The sequence below is a fragment of the Sinocyclocheilus grahami genome, unplaced genomic scaffold, assembly GCF_001515645.1.
Source record: "Sinocyclocheilus grahami isolate Dianchi unplaced genomic scaffold, SAMN03320097.WGS_v1.1 scaffold1086.1, whole genome shotgun sequence".
In the NCBI taxonomy this organism is placed as follows: domain Eukaryota; kingdom Metazoa; phylum Chordata; class Actinopteri; order Cypriniformes; family Cyprinidae; genus Sinocyclocheilus; species Sinocyclocheilus grahami.
Window position 1 is genome coordinate 320175 of NW_015506265.1, and position 13418 is coordinate 333592.

Sequence of the window (13418 nt, forward strand, 5' to 3'; positions counted from 1 at the left end):
ACTTCAATTTCCACTGGGAAGAAACTCCCAATCACCATAGAGTTAGAGCATCTTTGAATTTCATCACTCTTCAAACCCGGAAGAACGTGATCACGTGAAACCATCAAGACTTTCATCCGTACACTCGTCAACGACCAAGGCAATGCAAGTATCGTCCATTTAACTAAACGAAACAGAGGATTAGTATAAGCAATAGACCCTGTTGTAAAACGGCGCTGATGGTTTCACTCAAAGGTTTACTGTCTCCTTTTCCAAAGCTGCATTTTCTTGTTTCTCTAATGTCCATCCAGTCTCACTTGCCCTTCCCCTATGTATGAGTGATTGTATGTCTGTTTGTTTAGATTAGTTATGTGTGTCAGTGCTTAGCTAATAAACTTATTACATGAGTTTCTGATCCTGTAACTGCTTGTGAATAATGTCCCGTTATGATTCTGATCTAGCTACATGTTCTAATGCATTAAAGGGGTGGTTGACTGTTTTTTTTCTAGGCTTGATTGTGTTTATGGGGTGCAGTCTAACATGTGTTAATGCTTCTTTTTTTTTAAGCATTATTTTTCACATAATTTACCTTTATTCTACACCGCTCTGTCCCTTCTCCTCTAAATGCGCTGATCATTTCTTGCTTTTATGAAGCCCCTCCCTCAGAAATATGGGATGGGCACTGATTGGTTAGCTAGTCCAGTGTGTTGTGATTGGCTAAATCGCCTCTAGTACGCGTCTAAACATCCCACCCCTCACCTCAGCGGCATGTGCTCCGGTTGTATTGTAAACAATGGCGTCGTCTATATTGCTTAACAATTTGAGCCCGATTGAGATGCAGAGGATATTAGTGAAGAGGATCGCGCAGAACCTGTGAAAGCACGGCTCTTAATGGTATGTTTTTTGTTTGTTGTTGTCTCATACTTTTAGATATGCTGTTATTTGTAAATGCAACTGCTTATGTAAGCTTTCAATATACGGTTTTATCCTGATTAAAGCTTTAATACAGTACGGGAACCGCATGCGTCCATGTATAACGCTTCTCATAGTTATGTGAAAATAAGTGTATAAATGGTATAGTTAATTGTTTGAGCTGAGCTGGTGATCTGAATGAGAGATTGAGAGAGAGAGAGAGAGAGAGAGAGAGAGAGAGATGCAGAGTGCGTGCACAGCAGGGCGACGTGAGGAACAGTATTAAGAACCGCTGCTTTAGAACATTGATTTTGAAACTTGTGAATCCATTAGAATCGTTAGAAGACAGAATCACGATTTATATATGAATAGATTTTTACGTGCACCCCTAGTTTTCTCTTCCTCTTCTCTAAAGCAGCGCAACATGGCCCCTTTATTGCATGTTCCCAGGGGCGGGGTTTATCAGGGTTTGTGATGTCTCAAACCCAGGAAGTAGCTCGTTGGAGTCCCTACGCGCTGTTTTTGTAGCCATCAAACAGCCAGAATTTTAAAAGACGATATCTCCATTTGCATTGAACTTTCAGCGCTGCAACTTTGCAGATATTGTTTATGCTCAAACAGCAACAATACACACTAACTAACGTTAAAAAGTGAAATCGCAATCAACCACCCCTTTAATACTGTAGGAAAGATATTTTCTGTGGCCACAAAAATATCCTTTCTTAGAGTTGATATGAACTTACACTGAATGTTCACTGGATGAACAGATTGGTTGATGGCAATTTAATTCTGCTACAGTTACTGGCAGCTGATATAAATAATTGTAATGTAATTATTTATATACATTTCCCTTTTGAGCTAATTTGCTACACATGACAACTTTAATTTCATAACCCTCACACTGTTGCACATTCTAAAGGGCAGCACATTTAACGCAGACATCCGTGGATTCACATATTTCATAAATGCAATTACAAATCTCTGTTTAGGTCAAGTGCTGAGCACGCGTTTTCTGTATGAGTAAATATTCTGGAAGTAAGTGAGCAAAGTGCAGCTGCGAAGCTTGATAAGACTAAAGAAAAGGCCTGTCCCATTTCCCCACAAATCCCCTCTCATGAATACTAAGCAGAATTTAAATATGCCAGGGTTTTATTTGAAGTTAAAAAATTAACATCCAAAAGGGCCAGTTTGAAAAAGAAAAAAGATGAGCAAGAATCTCTGGCAGAAGGAGGACATGTCTTATATGCTAGACTGAACTTAGCTCTGTCTGAAATGTTGCTTTCTGACATACATCTGTCTCTTTGTGTGTCTCTTTTTCGCCACAGAGCCGAGACAGAACGAGGCCTTTCTAGGAAACACATTATTGAAGGTGAAGTGCACACATTCACTTTTTAAATACTCTCACTCTGTGATCACAGCTTGTGTGCTTGTGTGTGTGTGTGTGTGTGTGTGTGTGTGTGTGTGTGTGTGTATCTGTGTGACATGTTCGGCTCCTCGGTGGGCATTGATTGGGTGGGTTTAGTGTTAGTGTTGCTCTGGCAGGCAGAACTAACAGTTGGAAGGACTAAAGACAATGTAGATGGAAATGACTTGCTTAACAACATCAGTAACTGAACACACAATGCACAGTATCAAGCCAAAAATGAACATCATGTGCATAATTTTCCCCTGACTGAATTTCATCTCCAACAGGCACCTTGAATTGTAATGTTACATTTCAGCATACCGTGCTTGCATCAAAACAATGGTTCAACCTATAAGATGTAGGAAGAAACTTTTAAAAGCATAATGAAAATTAAAGGGATAGTTCACCCAAAAATGAAAATTCTGTCATGAATTACTCACCCTCATGTCGTAAGGCCTTTGTTCATCTTCAGAACACAAATTAAGATATGTTTGATGAATTCCGAGTGCTCTCTGACCCTCCCATAGACAGCAAGGATCCTAACAAGATCAAGGCTCAGAAACATAGAACAAAAATAATGACTTTATTCAGTAATTAGTGTCCTCCGCATCACCCTGGTGCCATTTTGGAGAGTATCACATACGTAAACAATGTATGCAACGTATGTACGTGGATACGTTGTTTACGTTCAGATCAAAGCGTAAACAACATATCCACGTACGTACGTTGCATACATTGTTTACGTATGTGATACTCTCCAAAATGGCGCCAGTGTGATGCGGAGGAGACAAATTGTTGAATAAAGTAATTTTCTTTGCGTACAAAAAGTATTCTCGTAGCTTCGTAAAATTACAGTTGAACCACTGATGTCACATGGATTATTTTAACAATGTCCTTACTACGTTTCTGGACCGTGATCGTGTTAGGATCCTTGCTGTCTATGCGAGGGTCAGAGAGTCAAGTCAACTTAAGTCACCTTTATTTATATAGCTATTTTAAAAATGCAGATTCTGTCAAAGCAGCTTTACAGTATTAAATAGGAAAACAGTGTGTCAATAATGCCAAAGGACAATAGTAAACACTCAATTTTCAGTTAAAGGCAGTTCATCATTGAATTCAGTGATGCTCTCTCAGTGAGGAGAGAGCTCTCGGAATGCATCAAAAAATATCTTAATTTGTGTTCCGAAGTTCTTACAGGTTTGGAACGACATGAGGGTGAGAAATTAATGACAAATTTTTTATTGTTGGGTGAACTATCCCTTTAAGTAAATAATGAGACCCTTTTATTTGTGGTGAACTGCTTGCTTGAAAAACTAGTTATGTTTTAATGCATACAGTAGATGCTCTCAGTAGGGTCAGAGTTACATTTGGTGTGAAAGTACGGAAATAATTCCCACACCTGGCCTAGATATTCAGGGTTACAGGGAGGATGAATGATTGGTTGTGTGTGCCGTTCCACACTGGCCCTTATTTTTCTTCCATGCCAGCAAGTTTGGGGCCAGATACCTATTTTACAAACATAGAGCTCAGGATACAGATGGCTCTCGCCCACCTGCAGCTCCCTGCATTTGGAACATGTCTGTGAACAAGCCACCCGTATTATATTTACATCACTAGATTTGATTCAGTCATTGGTCTGGTCAGGCTGCAAAGCAGACACACATATCCATGCAGATAAGGATGGACTGGGAATTTGAGGCACATTTTTGGCACATAATGTAGGTTTAGACACACAGTCTGTCTCTCAGTATATATAGATATTGTTAAATATTGTATAAATATACAGATCTTGTGTGTGTGGCCCTGTGAAATTAAATGACAGCCCTTCCCCACAACCATGTGAACTTATGTCAGAGGATGACAGTTAAGTTATTAAAAAATACACAAAAAAATGCAGTTCATACATATACTGACTTCTTTTGTGATGAAGATGAGTATGTATAATTTGATATTAAGTAGGCTAAAACATGTTAAAAAACTTCTACCTCGAAAAATATATTTAACACCTTTTTTATTGATAATGATTAAGATTTGTACACGTTTTCAAGGTGTGAGGAAAATTTTATTTTTACATGGTGTTCACACTTTATGACATTTTTATAAATTTATACTTTTGTCAAAAATAGTTTTCAAAACCATATGTATGGTACCTGAGTTCATTTCTAAGAGTAAATTTCTAAGAACTTAAACTACATTTTTTAAAGATTTGTTTTCCAACTCTTTATCTTGGATACTATTATTTGTCTTTGATGCAAATGTAAAAAGTAGTTGCTTTGTGCATTTAAACTACAGTTCAAAAGTTTGGGACCATAAAGACATATATTTTAAAGGTATTAAGGATTAATTTAAAGAAAAAGATTTCTAAAGATTTATTTTTCAGGTAAATACTGTTTAAACTTTATATTCATCAAATAATACTGGAAAAAAGTATTGCGGTTTCCACAAAAATATTAAAGCAGCATTGACCAAAAATATATCTTGAGCACCAATTCAGCATATTATAATGATTTCTGAAGGATCGTGTGACATTAAAACTGGAGTAATGGCTGCTGAAAAAAAAGCTTTGCCATTATAGGAATAAATTAAATTTTTACAAATATAGAAAAAATTATATAATATTTCACAATATTTTTTACTGTTTTACTGTATTTTCATCATATAAATTCAGCCCTGGTATGAATAAGAGACTTTCAAAAACATAAAAACCCAACAGACCCCAATCTTTTGAATGATAATGTAGATTTATTTTTCTTAAATTGATCTAACCAGTCACACATGCACATTTTGAGAAAGAGAGCATAGAGCAATAGCTTAGTTGTGTTGAAATAAACAGAATTATTCTACACTGGGGTATCATGGGAAAGATAGGATGTTGTCAGTTATGCTGACATTGTTGTGTTACTTTGCACTATATAATTGATCAATCGCATATCTCTCTTTGGCTCACTATGTCTCAAACTGCTGACAACCACCATCATTTCTTGACTGTAAAGCCTCATCTGACCTCAAGATGCTGACCCTGTCAGAGTGAACCTCTAGAGGTGGACACAGGAGGGAATCCAGTCCCAAACACTCTTCATTACGCTTGACGATCAATCCAGCACTCTGCCGAATTAAAGACAGAGACACAAAGAATGAACGAGCCCTGGGGCCCTGTTCAGGACACACTTGATTACTACACAGTCCACCAGACTCACGCAGCTGGGTGTCCCTCGTCTGCGGAGCTTGATTAAGTGGGGAAAGTTTGTTCTGATGTTATGAGGGCTTGACATTCTTCATGATATGAAGAGTCCTCAACAAACTCTTGTCTGTCAGAGCATGCCACTTTTTAATTAGCACTAACCTTTCCCTCTTGTATAACTAATAATGCTACATTGGAGGATAAACACTAACAGATTTCTTTTTTGAAAGGAAAGACAAACAAATACCCAGACTGACTCACAATATACATCTGATCTTTCAGGTCTTAAGGGCTCCTTGCAGAGGATGCAGCTGGAATATGTAGATGTGGTCTTCGCCAACCGGCCTGATAGCAACACACCGATGGAGGGTAAGTTTAAAAATGTTGGGGTTGCCTTAGTAAAAAAGTAATATATTTAAAATACATTTCTTTCATACTAAGTATAGTTCAAATATATTAACATATTTACTGACATATCACTTAAGACTTACTGATATAAAAAATATATAATTCAACTTTATCAGGAGTACTAGGCTACTTGAGTACAATGTGTATTTCATATTATTAAGCCTAAAATGTGATTAATGTCACTATTGATGAGGAATGTATGATCTTTGAATAATTTTGGTCTTTAAATGCAATATATTTAAAGTTTACCTGATGTATACTTGCAGTAGTTCCACTTTAGCACAATAAAATATACTTCAGTATATTTAGTTTAGCACTACTTCCACACAATTGAAGTGCATTAAGTACATAATTAGTTGTTCCAATTTAGCAGACTTAATATACCAAAAATATTTAAAGTTTAAAATATTTAGTTTAATATACCAAAAGTACAATTGCAGGATAAATATGTAAACGGATTTGCAGTATACTTAGCATGAAATAAATGTATTTCAAATACATTTTAGTATATATTTTTTTCACAAGGGTGGTAAGATTTTTTAATGTTTTTCAAAGTCTTCTATGCTCACCAATGCTGCATTTATTTGATAAAAAAATACAGTAAAACCGTAATATTGTGAAATATTATTACAATTTAAAATTACTATTTTCTATTCTCAGTGTATTTTAAAAATTGTATTCCTGTGATGGCAAAGAATGTTTCATTTCTCCAGTTACATGACTCTTCAGAAATCATTCTAATTCTATACTGCTTTTAGAAATAGAAATCTTTTGTAGCATTATTAATTCAGTGTCTTCAGTATCACCTTTGATCAATTTAATGTATTCCTCCTAAATACAAGTATTATTGAACAAAAAATTGTGCTGACCCCAAACTTTTGAATGGTATAGTGCTTGAATTAGTTTGGGGTACATTTTCAAGACTTTAGTAGACTTTGGTAGGTTTAGTCATTCATACAAGTTTCCTCTCAAATTAATTTTCTTGACCTTCACCAAAGCACTTTGGGAAACTCTTTGGAAAGTGCTGAGAAGTTAGCGATCACAATACTCAATCAAAAGCCATGTAGAAAAGAACGAGTGTGTCAGACTAAAAGGGTTGGTGTCCTGCAGGCACATCCATCTGAGGTCTAAGTTCTCTGAAAGATGTATTCGTGATAACAGGGTTACGATTAAGTGCAGTCCCCGGGGTGCCATCACGGTAATAATTCTGAATAACCAGACTTCTTACTTCAACCCAAAGTACGCAATGCAGCCAGCAGGCTACCACGCTGCTGTTAAAGCTTTGTACTGCCCAAAGCTTCAAGTGCAGTCAGCCTGAAAATCGAATCTACTGTTTAATAATGTGCTTTTGGTACAAACCACAGGATAGCAAAATCTCTTGAACAGTATAAACCGGTTACTAAATAAGAGGAGACGGAGAGAAGCAACTGCACCAAGAGTGATTTGGAGAAAATGTGAGGATAGTTCATTAAAATGAGTATCTGCTGCTGATGCCATTTTTTTAAATTGACAGTTTTATTCTCAGAAGAGCAAAAATGAGAAGAAGAAAGAGAAGTGAGCCAGCCTCTTTGACCTTCAGTACTCACAAAGAAATTACCAGCTGTTGTAACAACAGCTCCTCTCTTTCGTTTATCCATTCTATTATCTCCAGACATATGCTTAAAAACACGCAGAGAAGAGAGAAGAATAGATAGTAGTAGAGGAAGATGGAAAACATGAAAGGTTTTTCTTCTGATCAATAACAAAGTGTAAAGCCAGAAACAGATGTGAACGCATTGCAAGTTTTTGTGGAATATACTTGATTTGCATTCTTGCTTTACTGTTGCAGCAACAGCAGTTTGATTCATTTGAACAAGACTGTCTTCAAGCAGTTGCACTACCATGACATTATTTGATCTAAAAGAGAAAATTGACCAAATAATCAGAATAATCTTGAATTTACACTAACCCCCCTGCAGCACCTCTATTGGCAGTGCTGAAGTACAACATACAACTGCAATGAGAAAAGGCAGTGACTTATGAATTACATTGTCCCTGCAAAGCTAGAAGCATTAGTTTCTTATACTTGAGCAAAGTTTCAGGATTTGGAGACAACCATGAAGGAATTCAAGCCAATTTTTAGGTCTGCTTAGCCTAGCATTTAAATATGCTAGGCAAGTTGTATTGCCTCTTTTTAGCCCTTTTTAAAAATGCCTTGCATAAGCAGATATCACTGAAATAGGTGTCCTGAGAAATCATAATGTATATGTGGCCGCCCTAAACTCCATAAATGGCAAAAAAGCCACTCTTTAGCCAATCAGAAACACTGTATAAGTGTAAAGCATTTTATGGCATTCGGGCTTGCTGTGAGCAAAATCTCATAGCACCTTGTAGAGCCAAAAAGGAGATTTTCGAAAGAGAAAGATTTTCATAGTCCCTCTCTTTTCTTAAGCTCAATCAATATTCTCTTGTTAAGGGGGATCGGTATGCCCCTCTGGTAATGTATGTACCGCTTAGAGCTGTTCTGTTATGTAGCATTCAGGACTTAGTAATATTTCAAAGCTCTGCTCTGGATGCCAAGGTTACCCTGACTCAGCCATTTGTTCCAGACCTCTCTACTTTAACAAGCTTTTCAGCTTTCGCTCCATCACTTCTCACTCAGACTCAAGAGAATCTAATACAGTGCCTGCCAAATCTTACTTCCCATCACAGTTGTTACATCTTCCCCAAACAAAAATTTTTTATTTGTTACAAACTGAAAGGTAATTTATTGCAAACCTACCAGTTCAGTTCACTCATTGATGCCTATAGGAACCTAAATCAATTCCACTGGCTAAAATTATTTTAAATGAGTGCTCATTCAGTGCCTGATTAGAAACCCTACAAAATCACTTTATGGTGTCTCATCTGAAATATGTTTTAGTATATCACTGCAAGAAGCTGTAGAACTTGAAATTAAACATTTGTAGTTCTTTATGTTTTATGTTTTGTAAAAAAAAAAAAAACTCTTCACGTACTAACTTGGCATGCATCATTTTCCAGCTTAAATAATCACGTGTTTTATTCGTTTTTGCACAAACTGTTACTACAAGGGCAGATTATGATTATCATATATATAATAACATTGCAATATAACATTTCTAATATATAACCTACCAGTCAAAAGTGTTTGAACAGTAAGATTTTTAATGTTTTTAAAGAAGTCTCTTTTGTTCACCAAGCCTGCATTTATTTGATCCAAAGTACAGCAAAAGCAGTAATGTTGTGAAATATTGTTTTACTATTTAAAATAACGGTTTTGTATTTCAATATATTTTAAAATGTAATTTATTGCTGTGATCAAAGCTGAGTGTGATCATTCTTTTATGCTGATTTGCTGCTCAAGGAACCTTTTTTAATTATTATTATTATACAATTTTAAAACAGTTGAATACATTTTTTTCAGGATTCTTTGATGAATAGAAAGATCCTAAGATCAGCATTTATCTGAAATAAAAAGTTCCCTTACGAGGGACCTTCGAACTGCGTCCTCTAGAGGTCGCTATGGGGAACGCCTTCAGCGTGACCGGTGTCTAAAGCATACATCTAAAAATGACAATAACATTGGCCGGCGACAGCCTATGACGTCATTACCCTGTGCGATCATAGTATAAAAGGGTGCCGGGATAACACGTCATCCTCTTCTTCGTCTTCACTGACCGTTTGTTTATGTTAGTGTTAAGCTAAACACGACTAGGAGTGCATGTTCTCTCGCCAGAGGCTTTGCTCTGATATTTGCAGTTTCACACGGCTCGTGTGCTGTGTGTGTGTGTGGTGAAGAGCAAGCGCGTTCAGCTCTCGAAGGAGTTGCATTCATTGCTTATTTCTTGTGAAGGATAAGCATGAATTGAACGCGCTCGTCTCACGAGGAGACGGCTCATCGTGATGCATTAGCGGGACTACTGAGGTTGAGGTGAGTATTTCACCATTTACCCGAGTTGGTAGATAGCATTTGCATGAGTGTATTCGCCTCCCGAGGGAATAGCGACGCATTCGCGGCAGCGCTTTCTGTTCTCGCTTGATTTCTGAGGTAATCTAGCGTTTGGGCGGGAGCTGAATGCATGCTGCGCATTGCGGTCGCGGTGAGAACATGGAAAGGACCTGACGGGAAATTTCTCCCTATCAGTAATTTCCTTTTGTTTATAGGAAGTGTATAGTGTGGATCTGTTTGCAGTTGTTGGACAGATGATTTATATTGTGTCCTTCTCAGATAACCACATTATACTGTGCCCCGGCTTGAACTTAACCCCTTCTGCCCCCCGTATGATGAGCTGCTTGAGGTTATGGATCGTGCCACGTCGAGGCTTGACTTGCCATGGAAGCGGACAAAGAAAGTGATGCATCGAGGCTGCCTCGATGAGCGTTTTCTTTCTAGCCATAGCCCTCCAGCTCAGGTGAGCCTTCCATTCATTCCCAATCTTTGTGTGGAGATCGAGAAGGCTTGGAAAAATCCATTCTCATCCCGTATCCACAGATTCCAGCATACTAGTTATGTCAACATCGAGGGGATGCGTGAGAATGGTGATGGAAAGATGCCCCCTGTTGAAGAGACACTGGCCTGCTATCTCTCAATGGGGGAGACATCTTTTCTTAAGGCTCCCTCCCTGCCGTCCAAACCCCTTCAGGATACATCTTGTTTGAATGGCAGGGCATACGCGGCAGCAGGTCAGGCTGCAGCCTCGTTGCACACCATGGCTGTGCTTCAGGCTTATTAGGCTGATCTGCTGAAAGTGGATAAAGGCAGGGTCTATCCTGATGAGATGGCTGAGTTGCATTGCACCACGGATCTTGCTCTCCGTGCCACTAAACAGGCTGCCACTACCATTGGCAGATCCATGGTGGCCATGGTGGTTACAGAGGGACATCTGTGGGTGAGTCTGGTGGATATTGGGTCGAAAGAGAAGGGCTTTCTTCTTGATGCGCCAGTTTCCCCTTCTGAGCTTTTCGGCACTTCCGTCGAGACGGTGGTTGTGAAGTTTAAGGAGGCCAAGACGCACTCAGCTGCCTTTAAATCCTTCATTCCACGAAGGTCCAAGCTTCGGACTTCACCTCCAGCCTATACCCATGAGCCTGAGTCATGCGTGGGAGCCATGGTTGGTGAGCCATTTTTTGGTGTGTATTCAAAAAATGCTAGCCTTTCTCTGCAGTGCTACTCGGACCTGTTCTGTTTTCTGACTTTTAGGTTTGACCCACCTGCTAAGTCAGGACCTCCTGCTGTTGACCGATTACGGTGATGGTTTCACTCATCGGTTCTGGATCCAGGCTGGGGATAGCCCTCATCTTCCACTTGGACATGCAGCCTGGTCTTCTGAGGAAGCCTCCCAGCATCAGGTCCCCAGTGTAACTCTGTAAGCTCAGGACCTGCAGGTCCTTCTCGTTGGCTAGTACTCTTCTGAGTACATGCTTCGTGACATGCTCACTATCCTCTGGCCAGGGTGCGCTACTCATTATCTCACCCTGAGGGGTCTCCCGAGATTTGAGTCGCCTTAACCTTCATGCACATTCTCTCAGCTAGAGCTCCTCTCGCTGAGGCGTTGAGGAGCTCAATGCTCCATAGACGGTCAGGCCAGTGGGTCCTCACTGTCACACTGCCCTTATGGTTGAACCAGTAATCACCCCTCTGCGGAGAGGGCTGGAGTACGCTGCGTTCTGTGAGGTCAGAGGGATTGGTGTTTCTGTGGAAACCCCTCTTTTGTGCTTTCTGCTCTGAGGAGCAGTAAGCTTTATACGCATGAATGGTTATTGGGTCCCGCTATTTCTCCAGATTCTATTGGGTCTAGTTATACGGGACCTACGCTCTCTATTGAGATAGAGAGCATGAGACCGTGTCCAGCTGCTCCAGTGGACTGTCTCTTATCCCATGAGCCTGAGTCATGCGTGGGAGCCATGGTTGGTGAGCCATTTTTTGGTGTGTATTCAAAAAATGCTAGCCTTTCTCTGCAGTGCTACTCGGACCTGTTCTGTTTTCTGACTTTTAGGTTTGACCCACCTGCTAAGTCAGGACCTCCTGCTGTTGACCGATTACGGTGATGGTTTCACTCATCGGTTCTGGATCCAGGCTGGGGATAGCCCTCATCTTCCACTTGGACATGCAGCCTGGTCTTCTGAGGAAGCCTCCCAGCATCAGGTCCCCAGTGTAACTCTGTAAGCTCAGGACCTGCAGGTCCTTCTCGTTGGCTAGTACTCTTCTGAGTACATGCTTCGTGACATGCTCACTATCCTCTGGCCAGGGTGCGCTACTCATTATCTCACCCTGAGGGGTCTCCCGAGATTTGAGTCGCCTTAACCTTCATGCACATTCTCTCAGCTAGAGCTCCTCTCGCTGAGGCGTTGAGGAGCTCAATGCTCCATAGACGGTCAGGCCCGTGGGTCCTCACTGTCACACTGCCCTTATGGTTGAACCAGTAATCACCCCTCTGCGGAGAGGGCTGGAGTACGCTGCGTTCTGTGAGGTCAGAGGGATTGGTGTTTCTGTGGAAACCCCTCTTTTGTGCTTTCTGCTCTGAGGAGCAGTAAGCTTTATACGCATGAATGGTTATTGGGTCCCGCTATTTCTCCAGATTCTATTGGGTCTAGTTATACGGGACCTACGCTCTCTATTGAGATAGAGAGCATGAGACCGTGTCCAGCTGCTCCAGTGGACTGTCTCTTATTGGGCCCTGCTAGGTTACCCCTTCTAATCTAGCACCCCCTTCTGGTCGAGCTGAGAAGTGCTCCCCTCTCTGTGAGGGTTAGCTACGAGTCGCTCCCAGTATGTGCTGTAAGGTCCCGCCTCAGCTTGAGAGCTGAGAGTACTGCTCCCGAAGAACCCCATTTGCAATGAACTAAGTGTTAGGCCCGTCTCTGTCACCTCCTTGGTCAGTTGCCTTTATGTTGGGACCCTGTTGTTCCTTTAGAAATGTGTGATTCCCTTCTAGCAGGATCCCATTTCTGATGTCCCATTTGCGATCTATCTGCCCCCAGACATGGCTGTGCTCCCCTCACTGCGGGAGGGTCCCATTTGAGCTCGCCGGTCCTGGGCAGACTGGGTGATTCCTCCTCTCGACTAAAAAAGAAAAGAAAATGAGAGTTAGGTCCTTACCCTAGGCAATTGGTCGCTTCGGTCAAGCTGGGTTCCTCTCTCTCTTCGCTAGGGGTTGAACCCTCCGCTCTTGAGCTCCGTGGCAGTGACATCAGGTAGTTGGGCTGCTTGCTGCTTCCCTGATAAGCTGCCTCTATTCGGGTTAAGAAAATGTTTCTAAATCCATGCTATGGTAAGTGCACACGCTAAGCTTCTGTGCACTTTCTAAAATCCACATTGTGGTAAGTGTGCACGCTAAGCATTTTGTGCACTTTCTAAAATCCTGTATGGTAATGGTTACATGCTATTAGCCTCGTTCCCTTTCTCTGAGTTGGCTTAGGCCCCGGTTCTCGCCTTGGGCTCCACTCAACTAATGTATCTCTGTTTATACATTTCTGAGCAGGGTGAGCTCCCCTCACCTCAGAGGGTTGTCTTTGAGCTCTGCCCTAGGCTTG

The 13418-nt window shown here is 40.6% G+C and overlaps 1 protein-coding gene across 2 annotated transcripts in view; it reads left to right on the plus strand.

Annotated features, from left to right (window-relative positions):
• Positions 1 to 13418, plus strand: part of kcnab1a (potassium voltage-gated channel subfamily A regulatory beta subunit 1a) — a 130553-nt gene that overhangs the window by 105466 nt on the left and 11669 nt on the right. For both annotated transcript variants that reach the window (XM_016252075.1, XM_016252076.1), the window contains exons 7-8: positions 2217 to 2260; positions 5760 to 5846. In XM_016252075.1, coding sequence (XP_016107561.1) covers positions 2217 to 2260; positions 5760 to 5846 — 131 coding nt within the window. The remainder of the gene's footprint in view (positions 1 to 2216; positions 2261 to 5759; positions 5847 to 13418) is intronic.